Source organism: Macrosteles quadrilineatus, unplaced genomic scaffold, assembly GCF_028750875.1.
Source record: "Macrosteles quadrilineatus isolate MER2022 unplaced genomic scaffold, UCM_ALF_1.0 Scaffold_8__2_contigs__length_117827958, whole genome shotgun sequence".
Classification (NCBI taxonomy): domain Eukaryota; kingdom Metazoa; phylum Arthropoda; class Insecta; order Hemiptera; family Cicadellidae; genus Macrosteles; species Macrosteles quadrilineatus.
This window is the reverse complement of record NW_026542601.1, coordinates 34,028,146-34,045,473: the sequence shown is the minus strand read 5'-3', so window position 1 is coordinate 34,045,473 and position 17,328 is coordinate 34,028,146. Positions and strand designations below refer to the sequence as shown.

General features: G+C 34.6%; 1 protein-coding gene across 4 annotated transcripts in view; it reads right to left on the bottom strand.

Annotated features, from left to right (window-relative positions):
• LOC128999399 (uncharacterized) overlaps positions 1-17,328 on the bottom strand; it is a 71,997-nt gene that overhangs the window by 30,013 nt on the left and 24,656 nt on the right. Inside the window, exons 1-2 of one of the 4 annotated variants that reach the window (XM_054425889.1) lie at positions 5,613-5,630; positions 5,118-5,187 (exon numbers count right to left, since the gene is read on the bottom strand). The exons of 1 other annotated variant lie outside the window; for it this stretch is intronic. In XM_054425889.1, coding sequence (XP_054281864.1) covers positions 5,118-5,164 — 47 coding nt within the window. In that variant the 5' untranslated portion in view covers positions 5,165-5,187; positions 5,613-5,630. 2 more of the 4 variants (XM_054425892.1, XM_054425890.1) reach the window with 2 other exon arrangements.

Here is a 17,328-nt window from a genome sequence, read left to right as displayed (position 1 = left end):
TAATAGGGAAATGAAACATGCATTACAAATCATATTGTATAATATGAAGCTTGGCTGCTAAACAAGTGGTGGTTAAAAAGACTTCATTAGTACACAGCCAAGTGACGAAATGGATCTGAATAGCATTTGATCATGTGATGTTAGTCAAAGTTTGCTTAGAAAATGAGTAGGTTTAAGGGTTAAAAAAGCGAAAGTAACATAACGATCAAAAGTGGAACAAATACATGACCATAACACTAGGCAGTGTAATGATTTTTTCAGAGTGAGAAGACAGTTCAAAAGGACAGAGAATAGCCCTTATGTCAAGGGAACAATTTGTTTCAATAGATTACCAAACAACATAAAGAAACTAGAAGGTAAACACTTCAAAATGGAATTTTAAAAATGGCTTAGGCCTATTAATAAATGCCCAGACAGTCTTGAAAAGTTTAATTAAGTTGAAGGTATGCCTATTGTGTAAGTAAATTTGTTTTTTTGCCTCAACAGGATTCTTTCATTGTAGAGTAGAAAGCATGGTTTTGTTCTTTCTAACTTAAGTCAGTGTTTTTGCATGGTTTGCACTGAATGATATATGCTACTTATTTTATATTTTAAGTTATTTTGACGATTGCAATGCATGTTATTTCTATGTTAAAAGCAATAAAGACATTTCATTTAATTTCATTGCCTAACGTTTCAAGTTTCACTGCCCCTCTCTGGCCAAATAAGTATTTCGACAAAATTTTTATTGAAATCAAAATTCATGTTTCTGGTCCCTGGACTATTTTGTTAACACAGTACCGGTCCAATGATTAATATTGCTCATCAGTTTACATGTCTGCTACCAACCCTGTGTCACGCCGGACTAAATCAGTATTATTATGATAACACTATCTAATTGTGTGTGTATTCGTACCATTTTATTTTTATTACGTTCGTGTCGTCCTTGTTTTAATTGTTTTTTTACAAGTTGCAAGCTTTGAAAATGTTGTCTTTGCAACAAAACATGTAAGCTGATGAGCAATACTAAGTATCAATAACGTTTTAATGTTTTCAAGATGTCCCCGATTCCCCCCTTCTTCAGTAGCTATATCAGTTACTACTATACTTACTAACAAAAGTGTAAAATGTCTCTACCCAAGTTATAATTTTAAATTTGAAAAAAATCTCTGTTTACAGAAACTTTCGGATATATATCTCTCGGAGGGAAGCACTGAATTAGGCTATACTCAACCCATGGTAAAAAAAAACATAAAAGAAACTTGCTACAAAGGGTCAAATGGTAAAAACCCACTCCTCTTTGCTATACATAGACTCATAACAAAACATACAATTTACAAACAAAACCATTCGCTTTCGAACCCCCTAAATGAATCGTTAAAAGAAACTATACGATTTCCCCTCGTTCAATTAGCCATTGTTAAAACAAAACAGCTGTTTTGATCCAAAAACAGCTGTTCGGCAGCTGACATTACAGAGGTTATACTTTATTGTGGGGGAAGGAATGAGGGGACCCGTGGACGGATAAGTAGGCCTAGGCCAATGGGCCAGCGGCCAGGTTACATACTGTTTCAAGGTCTTGGTCCTTATTTGATTACTTGATACCTGAATCACCTTTCGTAACTGTCATCACTTTAGTCCGTCGTGCTGATTCGAAAATAGCATTTAAGCGTCAATTCTCATTTACCGTTAGGGGCAACGAATTAAATTTTCTGTTAGTTCGAACAGTCATAATTATAAAACCCGACACAAAAGCTGCCTTTTATACCCTAAACACAAATCCTCAACTTTAGAATCTTCTCCCCACTACTCTGGTGTTAAGTTTTATAATAACCTGCCTGTTTCGATTAAATCTGCAGCTTCCCTCAAGTCGTTTAAAAAGCAGTTATTTACGTTTGGATGTAATAAATGCTGTTATAAGGTAAATGATTTTTTCCTCTGACTCTTGTACATTATTTTTAAGATATTTGTTATATCACGATTATTGTATTGACACTTTTCATCTATATTGTGTAGCCTACTAAATGAATAAAGGATAATTTGATTTGATTTGACACCTCCAGATAATACTAAAATGTATTTCCTACTATCATAAAAGCTGTTAAAAAGGCTAAAAATACTTATTTTTATACCTTTATACCTTTATACCATGTATCCATCGATGACCAGTAGTGACTGGATAGATTTCGTCAAAGAAACAACATAAGAATAGGCTACTTATTAAAAAGAAGAAAATAGCAACGTAGGTATTCCATGTTTTTTATGAGTAATTAAATTTATAAAGTGTATAAACTTTGTTCCCCAGCATTAAACTAAAATATTAATTTAAAAACTATTACTCGTCCTATTGTAACTAAATATTAAAGCATACACAGTAGGTTTTAACACTAAATAAGGATGACACATGCCAGCCATTAGGATCAACTAAAGACGGTATTTTTGTAAGATGTATTAGGCTAAATGTAGATACTGTTGCGTTTTGATCTATTTATGCACCAATGTTTGCTCTCACACAAAAACAACAACGTAAGATCAAAGGGCACATGTAGTACTTAACGGTATAAAAACGTTTGGTCGAACTCAGCGCGTACTCAAATTCAAACGGACATAAAAACAGACGTCAGATTGTACAATCTAATAGATACTGTGTCTACATCTAGATAAACAGGTATATACACTTAAAGTAAATCGAATAGCCTCAGTCTACAACAGTCACATAGTTATAAATCTTCGGCCTCACTTCTGGCCTTTTGTGGACACAATGATGTCATAGCCAGCCCACGCTGACTTGTGAATCCTACACTAGCAATCCTGCTCATTGAATGCAGTCGACAATGTTTCGCTTAAAGTGTATACAAGTCGTAATTACAAACTTAAATCAGGTTAAAACTCCAAAAGGCTTTTTTTCAGGGGATTTTAAATGGTCAAACGCCAAAATATCTCTAAGCTACTGGTAGATCTAGTCAAAGAATGCAGGTGTTTCCAGTCGTGGTTAAAACTGCTTATTTTTTCATCGCACTTACATTTGAAATCATCAAAGATTTCAAAACATGTCTATTATGAACCAAACGTATTAGCAATTAGGTATATAAATTAGGGGGACTACGTTTTTTATCCATAGGGAGATACCCATGCAATTTTTACTTAAATTTGAAAACTTCACCTAAAGTACCTACATACTGCATTGAGTTTGTCTCTAAAGTAATTTCGACTAAGTACATTTTACCTTAAAAAAGATAACACGAGTTTTAGATGTACAGTAGTTTTTATGTTGACGTGTTATGCATGGTGAGAGATTAATGTTATATACGTAGTAATATGTCCGCATTTTATACATTATGTAAACCTAAATGCAAAACTAAAAAATTTAATAAATTACTTTAAAAAATTACAACGTATACAAATTATAGAGCCTATGTCAGTGAATTTAGGGTGATTTTAATCATATTGTATGAAATTATTGTACTTTTAATATTCATATTATTTGCGTGAAAAAAAACTTTAAAAACTTACCGTTGCCGACTAAATCTTGTTGTTATTGAACTAAACATTTCAATAGTCTTAAAAACACACAAATGGATGATTGTAAAACTAAAATCACACTTTAAAAACACACTACCACTAAATTACGACATGCTGTCATGTCAAGTCACAAATAAAACTAAAATAAAACATGACTAAAAGTATTTGTTTGAATGAAAATTCACAAGTCAACGCAATCAGGACTAAACAAGTTAGGTTGGGTTATTCAAGGGCACATAACACGAAACTACACAACATACAACAGAACAAATTAATCTGTTGAAGATTCGTAAACTGTTAAACAATCAGCTGATACAACCGACCGCACCGTCGTCGTCCCGAATCTAACTGACATTCTGACTCATTTGAGAAGGGGGGAGAAAATAAGGGGGGGGGGATAAAGAGTGTTGTGTTTGTATTCCTGGAAAAAATTTATCTCAAAACCAACCCAGCAGATAACACGCAATGTATTGGTTTGTACGATAATTTGCCTCAATTTGTAAATTATAAGCCAATCAACCAATAGCCTGCAAAAACTGCACTAGTTTTATGTAAACCAGCCATAAATTAGCAAAGTCATAAGGTATACCTGTTATCTGGGGGTTGTAGCCTCCGGATAACCAATAACTGTTGAAAATAATAAAATTATATTAATCGTTATCTACAGATTACACGAATTGACAAGTCTAGGTAATCAGCAAAAACCCAACATAAATATCCTCTACAGGTACAGGCAATCTACGTTATCATATTAATTATACACCCGTTGTGGTACATCATGTGCCATTTTCTTGCCAAACCTAGTTATTATACAATCCTGTGAATTATCATAATCGGGTGTAATATGGTATGGTATCGGTATATTGAATATGATCAATATTCGATATATCACAGAATTCTTCGAGATATTTCATAAACCAGTGCAAGTTAAATGCCTGTATTTTATTATCTGGCCGAACCGGTGTACTTCGCACAATGATAAGCCAATAAAGTAGTGCCAACTAATGTAATTAATAAGTTTTTGAAGAAAGTAAAATATATATAAACCCATAATTAAAAAGCAACTTACTTATATCAAATCACAAAACCTATTAATAAACATCACCGTTCGTATTTTCAGTATCGACAAAAAACACTACCTAGATTACTTTCTTCAGAAATTGAACATTAACAAATTCTACGTAATAAGAATACCACTATAGAACCATGCATAACTCATAAGCGAGTATTCACGTGGGTTTATAATTACAATAGACAGTTGTTGACAAACTAAATCTCAACAGTCAACAGACCAGCTTATGTCTAGCTCTTGCTGATAACTGAACGATAAAAGTCAAATGTCACATATTCGATCCAAAGAAAAAACTTGGTTGTTTATATGGACAAAGAACGTAAAATGACTACTTTTAGTGGTTTTGGAAGTGCATTTAATGGCAAATCTGTTTAATCTCCATAGTAGGGAAATGGTAAAGTACCTGTTGCTATGAAGTTTTAATTGATTTCCAACCTGTACTTTAACGCATTGAATAATACTCGTATATTACAAAATATAATTTGAGCAAATTAAAAAACTTCTTTATTTGAGACGAATGTAGGACCACAAGACGATTACTTACCTCAGAATTTGTTTGAACCCAACGACAAAACATACTCCCTTTATCATCAATACGAGTCATGGATCACCTGCTGAAGAAAACTCCAATAAAGACTCCAATAAATTTAAATCCGGCAACGCTCGAAAGCGCAGACATATTTTATTTTATTTGTTTAGCTCATTTTAAATCATTACGATTAAACACAAGTTAACTGCTACTAACTTGTCCTCTGTCCTCTTGTCCTACTACAACCAAGGACTAAAGCTCACACCATAGAATTATTTCTAAAATAGGAACAAAACAGTTAGGTATATCAAAAATCTCAAGCGTTGCCGGCATCAAACAAGCATATAAAAACTCCGGATTTTACAAAAAGATAAAAGCGTACTTTCAGAGTTCAGAGTCAATGAAAAAGCACACATAGGCACTTAAACACCACAACCTTACAAGCAATTCATTTTACCAAATCTAAAAGAAATACAAACAGTGAAAAAAAGAAGAAAAATTGCTACTTACAAAACTACCAACAATGCTTCTACAGTAATAAAATGTCCATGAATCCAAATCACTCAGCACAGGGTTTAAAGAGGTGTAAAAACTCAGTTCTTATGGACACGAGCGAAGTCGCAGGAGGACTGAGAGTTTTGAGGGGGAGTTATTTTTGTCACTTCGAGTTGGTCTGACTCTGAACTCCTGATTTGACTTTGACTTTGTCATTTCCAACACGCGAGTGTCATTATAGTGTGTTTCTTTTTACTTTGGGCTCACAAGGCGATTATGTATGCTCATAGTTTGTGTATTAACAGAAGCACATGGAGACCTATCTCTTGACGAAGTTTCCCCCCTGTGTTTGACTTAGGTTGAATTCATACCGTTGTCAATTAAGACACCAGTAACATTATAAAGTATCGTGCATATTAATTGACCAAAATGGAACTTTTCTTACAAAATAGCTTTTAGAGGCTTCATTATTTTAGTTTCATAGATAAATGACTTAACATCAAGAATAAGTATCACGAATATACTACATATATTTACCACAGTTAGCGAAATCCAATAAATTTTTCAAAGGCAATGACGCACATATTGGTCAGTGTTTTAAGCCGAATATGATTGAATGGGTGTGATGAATAGGTGTAGCTTTTTCACTGGCTAAGATCAGCTGTTTCTTAGGCAGGATCATTTATTACCATCCCAATGATCAAAAACTGATAGGTCCAATTTCGAGCCTTCAAAAGGATTTTGATTTATGTCAGGATCGAACCGACAACCTTTTGTTACAAGGCGAGCACTCAGGCATCCAGCAAGATAGAAACACCATTATTAGCGAATTTCCTTATAGGGAAGTAGCTATTACCGTAGGTCTCATGGTAAGACCTAAGCCCGGGACCGATTTACTTTTTCATTTTGATGTCCCCAGAGGCCAGAACACCATTCGTTCAAATTTGTATATATCTATATATAGAGATATATATATATATATATGTGTCCATCCGCACGATAACTTGAGTAATTTTTGTCCGATTTTGATAAAATTTGGTTTGAAGGTGTAAGGCGGGATAAACTTGAATGAGTTCGCGAACCAGCATGATTGGACTATGGGAACGGGGGTTTATAGGGGGTTTTATGGGGTAAAAATAGGTTTTTCCCATTTTTGCCCCTAAAAACACAAAATTTCACAATTTCTTTTCAAACCAATTTGTAGAGCTTAAAAAAACAAATAATTTAGTATATTGAAGCGTTATTATGCGCCGAATTGTTACGGAGAACATTCAAAAAAATTGTAATTTTAAAATTCCCATGTTATTCTTATGGAGAATAAGTCAACTGTTGTAGTTTGCTTGTTTATGAACATATTTTGATCGATTTTGGAAAATAATTTTATTTCTTACTAAACTATTATCATTTTATAAAAAAATCTTTTTTACCCTCCCTGTTGCAGCAAACCTAAGGTACTTGATAAACTAATTCTATTTAAATAGGAAATAAATGTGCTATTTTTATGGAGGCATTTTAGTGTAAATCCAATCAGGTCAATAGAAATTCGCTTAGTCTGCAGGTTTGCTGCGGCGGGGGTATTATGTTTCAAAATGAAAATTTAAGCAACCACATTTCAGATACAAATGAACAATACAAATAATAACTTTCACACTCTTTTTCAAAAATTTGACCCTCCCTCGCAAATTAAATATCCGGAATGTAAACAAACACATCCAAACAAAACAAATAACCGCCTGACCGTTACATTCAAACAGTGGGGCCAAGGCTAATAGTATAATAGACCTTGATAATGAAGATTACTCTATCAGTCCATGACTCACGAATGGGCCAACGATTAACCAAGTCTGTCTAGCCATATATCACTCACTGTCTTGTCTGGCAAAGTTACAGAGTTATCTATCACCGAAAGATACTGCACTTTAATTGTCTTCAAATCAGTTTGCAGTTACTTACACAATTTGATAAGTTAGTCTACGTCGATCATTTTTTTCACGAATCATAAGTGGGAGGCTCTACTTCTACTTACTTATAATGGCAACCCATAAGGCCCGTGTTAATTTTTTCAAATTTTAAATTCACTTTTTTTAGCCTTTTAGGCCTATAAAGGGATTCTGCACACCTACAGCTAAATATCTTTCTAATGCATAGATTTTCCCTGCGATGTACACGAGTTGAGAAAAAAGGTTTTACAGAAACATGCTTGCCTGTTGATAAATATATATGTGTATTTATTCTAAGCCTATAACCTAGTCTAAGGGATTAGGATTGATTCCGATGCGCAACTGGTGTGACCCCGACAGAGTACCATTGTCCAATACAGATATACTGCGATTTTGTCTCTTAGTTATCCTCAGTCGTAGATCAACCTGACACCTGGGAGTATCCTACTGTAGACAATAGACTATAGAAAATGGGATGGGGATACACGGACGATTAACTGTGACACATTGGCCTATAAATAACATTTTGAGTAAAACATTTAAACGAAACATTGATACATCAATTACATTGGAAACAAGATGAGAGTCGAGAAACAGTACAAGTTTATTGGCGTTTGTGGGGCATCAAACCCGCGATATCATTGCCATGGTCAAGCTATAACGACTGAACCACCGACTTGCAAAATTGTAATTTCATTTGCCTACATCACTTACATGTGGGAGACCTAGCTGGTCTAGTGGTAGTGCGTGTGTCCAAATCCCGCCGATCGCCAATAAATTGTATCCAAGTTATTATATTATACCACGACCCCCTCTGCCTAGCCTGAAGTAGCCTAATGTGTAAAACAATATGACTAGAAACAAGTAAAATCCTATAATGCACAAATGTAATGCATATACTATTACATTAAATTAGTTACTTTTCTATCATGAATAGCCTGTTGTCCATCAAAATACAGCACACAATTAATTCGAGCATATTCATTCATTTTACTAGCATCGAATACTTTCCGATTCCGTCAAAAGTGATTTGAGTCAAAAATAGTTCTATATAATGTTAAATACCATACAGTAGTGGCTTAATCCGTGTGTTTAGGGTTATAAGTCTAATATAAAACAAAAGATCTGTTCTTTCAAACTACACTAAATAACTTAGTACCGATGGCAATACGATTTTTATTTTCGACACTGGCCCGCTTGTTATTACGAATAAATTGTATTTCAACTGTTTTATTTACCTGTGTGAAAGTTTGAAATAAAATCGATTTTTTTTTAATATGAAAAAAGTAATTGTCCTTGAAATACCGATAGGAGCAGCAGGTTGATATTAATTGAAAATCGAAAGACAAAAACATCCTCAAACATATAATTGTTTACAAAAATATAAAACATACTCGATAGAATTACCAAAACTTAAATAACACTTTTGACCGGATCCTTGGGTTTATACTCTATATCCAGTATCCAATATTCAATGGTTTGGCTATATTACAGACAGTAGACCTAACAGTTTATTAATAACGCCTGCGAATCACAATCATGTCTTCGCAACACACAGGTGAATTGAGAAAGCGTCAGATAGTATGAAGGCGTTCCTTTAGTTACAAACTTGTTTGTTGTTGATAAGTAAATTCAGAGAATTAATCCACGGCATATTACCACATATTACTGGTCTCCCTCTAAAACAGAGGTGCGGTTGATTTGATGGTTGGAGCGCGAGGTTTTGTTCATGAGAACCGAGTTCAAATCCTGCCAATCACCAATGACAACTAGCCATGTTATAAAGCCTCGGCCGAGAAATTCAAAATGTTGTAGTCTTAAGCGAAGAAAATTGTCTCTATATTGTAAACCTACCACGGAAATGCAAGCGATAATTTGCTTTATTTGTCAAAAATGTGTATTCAAATTTTACATATTTATATTTATATTTTAAAACTTAAATACGTTTACTGATCATGGGTTCAAACTAATAAAACAAAACATTTTAAACGTATAGGTTTCCCACTATCAAACAGTACGGGTTGGACACGCCTTAAAGTACGTAATAAAGCAAAACAACAAGGGGTGAAAATCAATTAGGGACCCATTTAATAATTGTATAAAGGGCGGAGCCATAACGCTAGATGTATGGATCAAACTTTCAGATACAGTAGTTAGGCCCACTATGATCGCTCGAGCGACTTTTCTTTCAATGAAATAATTTAGCAATCTGTATTTCCGCATGTAAAATTATAACTCAAGACAATTTTACTTTAACAATTTACTTTTCTTGTTATTGTAAACCGATGTCCAAACTAATAGCATATTCGTATTATTAAACATGCAGATTAACAAAAGGAAACAAGGCAGCAGCTATCGTGTTTCCTCTGCACAACATGATAAATACAGCCAGCGTATTTTTTATCATGATAAAAACTCATTCATACATTCAAAGATATTAACTATTTGACAGTATGAGGAAAATTCCCTCATGAAAACCTTTTCGACGTTGTTATTTTTAATTGTATATACAGTAAAACAAAACTAACTGTTGATGAATTCAGCGCGTTTCAACAAATTTTAAGTGTGTATTGTGCGTTTAACTTGCTATTTTTATGTTGTGACTTTATGTTGTAGTTGTGACTTTAAATCGAACTTGGTCTTAAGGGGTTAAAAATAACAAGGCTAAAGAAAATGCTGATGTCTATTCAGTAGAACTGCAACTGCACTATAAAGAACTGGACAAATAGCTGAATTGCTTTATAACAATATGAACAAGGATATTTGTAGTAAGGGATATTTCATTTTCTGAAGGTGGTAGCACTGTTGTATGCGTGTGTACGTCCACGACATCCATCACATGGCCATAAAACTCCCCTCTTAGCTGCATAAACACAATTCCCCACCGAGATACGGCTCAAGACATTCTTCAAACGGCACGTAAACGAACGCGCCCACTAGCAACAACAGTCTACAATACAAATTTGTATTTGTTTAAAGACTTCTTTATCGCTAACCTAGTACTATTTTGTATTTCTTAAACACCTAAAAGGTTTTAGGGAATTGAAGATTACCTTTATTCTGGAATCTACCCAATATAGTCATTAACTTATTTTAATTTTAGTACAGTTCGTTTTAGGGAGAAAAAGAATGTGTAGGCCCTACCTACTACTTTTATATGTTTGTAAACTCAATTTAAACTTTTTTAACAAAATAACAATCTATATGAAAATATATTGTGAAAAAGTGTGGTCATACGGTTCAAGATGGTTTGTCTTCCAAAATGCAGAGAGGTAAGATTTGTTTCAGCTTTCTTGTACTATGAACGAAATTATAGCACAAAACCTGTTAATGTTGCGTACAGACTAAACTGTCTTAACGATGTCCGAAGTCATCTAACTTCAGATATCGGTGACATTGTATGCTCAGTTATTTTTTTGGCTGCGACATTTGATACCGCGACGCTTTACTCACATTACCAGTGTGTCTGCCTACTATACGGGCGGCTACCAGGGCCGGGTAGAGTAGCTAGTACTACGGCCCTGCGCGGCTACAGTATGATGCAAACAAATGAAATGAAATGAAATGAAATGAAATGAAATGAAATGAAATGTCTTTATTGCTTTTAACATCATATAACATGCATTGCAATCGTCAAAATACTTAGATTATAAAATAAGTAGCATATCATACAGTGCAAACCATGCAATAAAACTCAAACTTAAGTTAGAAAGAACAAAAACCATGCTTTCTACTCTACAATAAAACAATCCTGTTGAGGCAAACAAACCAATCTACTTACACAATAGGCATACCTTCAACTTAAAAAATCATTTCAAGACTGTCTGGGCATTTATTAATAAGCCATTTTTTTAATTCCATTTTGAAGTTTTTACCTTCTAGTTTCTTTATGCAGTTTGGTAACTTATTGAAAAAAATTGTTCCCTTGACATAAGGGCTATTCTCTGTCCTTTTGAAATGTCATCTCACTCTGAAAAAATCATTACACTGTCTAGTGTTATGGTCATGCATTTGTCCTACATTAGAAATTAAAATACCAGAACTAAAGTTAAATTTTACCAAACATATAACCTGGTATACATACATTGCGTACAAAGTCATAATGTTGTTTGACACAAAAATGTCTTTGCTATGAGTCCTTGGGCTAACTTTTGCTACCAAACGTACAGCTCTTTTTTGTAACAGAAAAATTCTTTTGGTATAAGTGTGAAAAGAACCTCCCCACAGGACAAGCCCATAAGCCAGATATGGATACACCACTCCAAAATAGACTGACCTTAATGTTTCACAGTCCAAATAGTTTGAAAGTCTTCTTAGCAAAGAAATACCACTCAAGACTTTAGCACCAACATGGTCGATGTGTTTATCCCATGTAAAATGTTTGTCAAAAAATATTCCAAGAAATTTACAAAAATCATTACCATCCAGAGTCATATTATCACCTGAGATGCTAAAAGCCGGAACATTGCGACCAATTGAGAAATGTACAAGATCAGTCTTACTTAAGTTTACCTTTAAACCTACTTCCAAAAAATAAGCATTGGCAGCTTCAGAAAAATTGGTTAATAAAGCTTTAAGATTTACCATATTGTTTGCCCAGCACAGCCCAGAAGTATCATCTGCATACATACATGCAAAAACATTATCCATGACAATAAAACTATTTACATAAACTATATACAGAAAAGGTCCTAAAATTGAGCCCTGCGGAACCCCTGAGGTTACCACTCGTGTTTCCGACCTATGTTCTCTCTCCGTCGTACCATCATCAAAAGAAACTGTGGTGCATTGTTGGCGATTTTTTAAATAAGATTCCACCAGACTCACCAACCATCCTGGAACTTTATAGCCAATCAGTTTTGCCAATAAGATAGAATGGTCAACCCGATCAAAGGCCTTCGAAAGGTCTAGCAGAAGCGCTGCCACTTTACAACCTTCATCAAGTTTTTCAAGAGCAGTGTGAACAAAATCAACAGCAGCAGTGATAGTGCTCCGACCCTTCCGAAAGCCATGCTGAAAATCTGACAAAATTTTGTGATCATCAAAAAATTGTATTAGGCACCCAAGAACGAACTTCTCGATTACTTTACTAAAAGTAGACGTGAGAGAAATAGGCCTATAATTCTGAACATCTGTCTTTACCCCCTTCTTATACAATGGTTTAACAATTGTGAGTTTAAGTGGATCTGGAAAGATGGATGTTGATAACACAGTCTGAATCAAATGCACCAAAATAGGAGCCAGTTCAGATTTGCATTTCTTTAACAAATTTGGAGATATGCTGTCCCAGCCAGAAGAGCTTTTGTTGTTTAAGCTATTTATGATCAAAACAACAGATTCATTACTAATAGTTAGTGGAACTCCCCAGTGAGTATTGATAACATCAGTACCCTGGTTTTGAAACAAGTTAAGCTCATTTTCTACTGCATCATTCTTAACAATATCTACAAAATAGTCATTAAAATGTTGGCTTACATCAACAGGATCCACAATTACCTCATTACCTTCTACAAGGGATATGTTTCTCTTAGGCCCAGATTCCAAACTAGGCTTACTTCTAATGCTATTTACAAATGACCATGCACTCTTAGAAACATTATCTGATGAAGTTATTTTAGATCTGATATGTTCAGATTTTGCTAATTTTACTTCTTTGCGAAAAAGATACTTAAGTCGTGTGTACCTTGCCTTGTAGATCTCACCTCCAGTTTGTTTGAAAATAGTATGCATGTTAATCATACTTTCCTGCAAACCTAATGTATGTTCACTCAGAACCACTTTACTTACAGCTTTATTATGAACATTACCTTTCTTTTTAATTTTAGTTACAGGACAAGTTACATCTAAATGCCACAATAGGATGTCAAAAAACGCCTTCCATTTATCGTTAACATCCATATGAACAAAAACTGGATCCCAAGTTTCCCTGGACAGACTATGTCTAAGGCTAGCTACATTTACTTCATTAAATTTGCGCTTGTACAAAAAAGTATCAGTACAATTGTAAGCTACAACAGCTTTAACATCTACATATTGTGCATAATGATCAGATATAAAACCATTTATCACTTTGGCTTCTGTAAACTTAGCATCTGTGATTATATGGTCAATAGAAGATGAAGATAATAAAGTTTCTCTAGTGGGCAAATGGCCTAAAATATCCACTAACCTAAAAGATTCAGTCAGATCCAACAAATTTCTCTTTTCATTACTGTCATTCAAAGTGTCTATATTCAGATCACCCAGTATACAAACTCTCACCCTGTCACTTTTTGGAATATTATTTAAGGCAACTTCAAGATTTTCCAAGAAAGTGGACAGGTTTCCATTAGGTGACCTATATATAGCAATCACAAATAGAATGAAAACACCAATACATATCTTAGCCATTACAACTTCAAAGTCTAAATCGCTGCACAAATTTTTAACCCAAGTAGGCCTGAACCTTGATACAAATTTACTGAGATGATCCTTAATGTAGATAGCTACACCACCTCCCTTATGAAGATTTCTAGAGTATGAGTCAACAAGGCTATATCCCTCAAACTTCTCAATATACGGCTATACGGCTCAAGACATTCTTCAAACGGCACGTAAACGAACGCGCCCACTAGCAACAACAGTCTACAATACAAATTTGTATTTGTTTAAAGACTTCTTTATCGCTAACCTAGTACTATTTTGTATTTCTTAAACACCTAAAAGGTTTTAGGGAATTGAAGATTACCTTTATTCTGGAATCTACCCAATATAGTCATTAACTTATTTTAATTTTAGTACAGTTCGTTTTAGGGAGAAAAAGAATGTGTAGGCCCTACCTACTACTTTTATATGTTTGTAAACTCAATTTAAACTTTTTTAACAAAATAACAATCTATATGAAAATATATTGTGAAAAAGTGTGGTCATACGGTTCAAGATGGTTTGTCTTCCAAAATGCAGAGAGGTAAGATTTGTTTCAGCTTTCTTGTACTATGAACGAAATTATAGCACAAAACCTGTTAATGTTGCGTACAGACTAAACTGTCTTAACGATGTCCGAAGTCATCTAACTTCAGATATCGGTGACATTGTATGCTCAGTTATTTTTTTGGCTGCGACATTTGATACCGCGACGCTTTACTCACATTACCAGTGTGTCTGCCTACTATACGGGCGGCTACCAGGGCCGGGTAGAGTAGCTAGTACTACGGCCCTGCGCGGCTACAGTATGATGCAAACAAATTCAAAAGAATAATTACCTAAAGCCGCGTTCACTCCGGGGTTAACGAAGAATCAGTGACAATATCGAATGTTGTCAGTAAAATGTTTAAACATGTTATCGTAAACCTCGGTGGAAACGTGGTTTTCGACCTTCGATTGTCAACAAAATTTGTTGACTTCAAAAACATGTTAATTTCAAATGTTTCCAATACTCTTTCACATGTTGTCGACTTGTGGAAAACAACATTCCTGTTGCAAGCAGTGAAAACCTGTTGAAGAAGTTGAAGTGTTGTCAACAAAAATTTGCGTTATTTTCATTGATAACATTGGTTTTTAAATATAAACTTATCAACTTCGGTGTGAGCGCTGTGTGTAAGAGGCATTTTATAACATTGGTATGAGTGGATAATGCACTAAAATGGGTCATATTAAATTACACCTTGTTCTTGTGTGTGTATTTTGTATTGGAAGTAGACAAATAGATAAACCGAGCTATTAGTTTGTATACTCGACGACACACCGCTTTTATGAGACGCAATCTATTCTGATAGATTCTGTCGATTAAAGTTGCAGAATCCAAGTGTACTCAAGTAATTTTATTTTAATTTTTGGGTGGACTTTATAATTTGATAAATAAATCATTTTACTTCGCTAAAAAGTTGTTGAATTACAAGAAACAAATTTTAAACTGCCGTCAAAAACAATCTCAACATTAAATTGTTATATAAAACCGTGTAGGCCTATAATCATTCCTTTACCAACCTTAAGTCAAATAAAAACAGTTCTTTACATGTACATCAATTTCCACCGTACTCTAGGGAAGATTTACAATGTAATTGGTCTAACAAGGTTCCAGCTAGGGACTAGGGTAGTCCAGGGAGTACATTCTACAGGTAGATTAAATTTCAACGAGCCACCGGAACTAGCCTCGACATCCGCTACGAAGCAACACCTAAAACGCCCGATCCCAACATCATAGGGCCCACAGGTAAATAACAGATTACCCTGTGCAAAGTATAGTAACAGCATACTGTCGGATACTGAAGTGGACATCCCATCTTTATAGACCAACTCTGTAGCAAATTGTTTTTATTGGAAGAGAATATGGTTGAATTGAGCCACACTTGAAATTCGTTTTTAGTTCATTACAAGTGTACTGAGTTCATAGATATGCTGCAGCTGAAGATTAGCCAGCATTCGCATAAATTAAAAGTACATCAAACTTATTTTCATCGTCGCTGATCGTTACGATTGATTTTCTTTGAGCTTCTACAGTTTGTAAACGTTATTTGTACGCGACGGGCATCAAGATTTCACAGAGTCTACTAAAATATGCATAGCGTAAATGTTGAAGGGCCTGTACCTTTAACTATAATAAATTATAACTGAACTTTTCCCCTAAATTTTTATGTTGTAGCTATCAGTCAAGTCCACTACTCTAAGCACTGACTATTGGGATACTGAAGTAGACCCCATCTATATGGAACAGCCGTTTTTTAAGAACATAGTACTGAAGTTGTGTGAGGCAGTCACAGAATACGCTTATGTCTATAATTCTTCTAATTGTCTACCTTATATTTTGTTGCTGACATAGTTGATGGGCCCTTAAAGTTGCTACAGCTCACAATAAGTCGTTCCACCATAACTTTGTACAAAAGTTCTTGTATTCAACAGAAATTAGTAATAATTTAGACCAGCGCAATCTATCGGTGGCTCGCATCATCTATCATCTATCACATCTTAATTGATGGGGATGAAATAGCTAGTTGTATCAATAGTTAAAGTACCAATAGTGCATTTCTGGTGTATGCCACACAAACTATTTTTTAATAAAGCAAAACCGGCAGGTAAACTTTTTTAACCCTAGCATCAATTACATCACGTGAAATATCACTAAGAGAAAATACAATTTTAACATCAACAGTCAACACACTCTGCAAGCACCCTCTTAATTTTATATGTTACGTTTGAATGAAAATCGACAACAGCAGGAGATGTAGATTTGTACGATTTCAAACTCATGGGTTACTGAACAAAATGTACAGAGTAGGCCTAAATCCGAATGTAAAACTGTGTATTCTTTTTCAGAGAAGGTGAGAATTTTTTTACAGACATTGAAAGTAATACTATAACAATAAACTACTATAAAATTCCTCTAGAAAAAGTACTTCTAGCCTACGCCTATTTTTCACTTTGTAGATAAACTAGCTGTACCCGCGGGCTTTGCCCCGTTCCCGTTTAACTTCTTTATTTTCAAGATGAGCTCGTTCGCAAGGCTCAATCACGTCCTGGTTGAAGTGCGTTCGCTACGCTCACTCACCTTTAGGTTGGAGCTCGTTCGCTACGCTAACTCGCCTCCAGGTTGAAGTTCGTTCGCTACGCTCACTCACCTTTTGGTTGCAAATTAGCTGTTGTCATAAATTAAAAAAATAATAATAGTGCTGCACCCTGTTGGCAATCCTTGTAACTTTAAAGCTATTGAACATCATAGAACAGAACCAACTTGTTTAATTGAAACAGCTGATAAGATTCATTAATTCCTTTTAAATATGAAAAATCATAAGGTTAACATGGGAAACTCCAGAGCC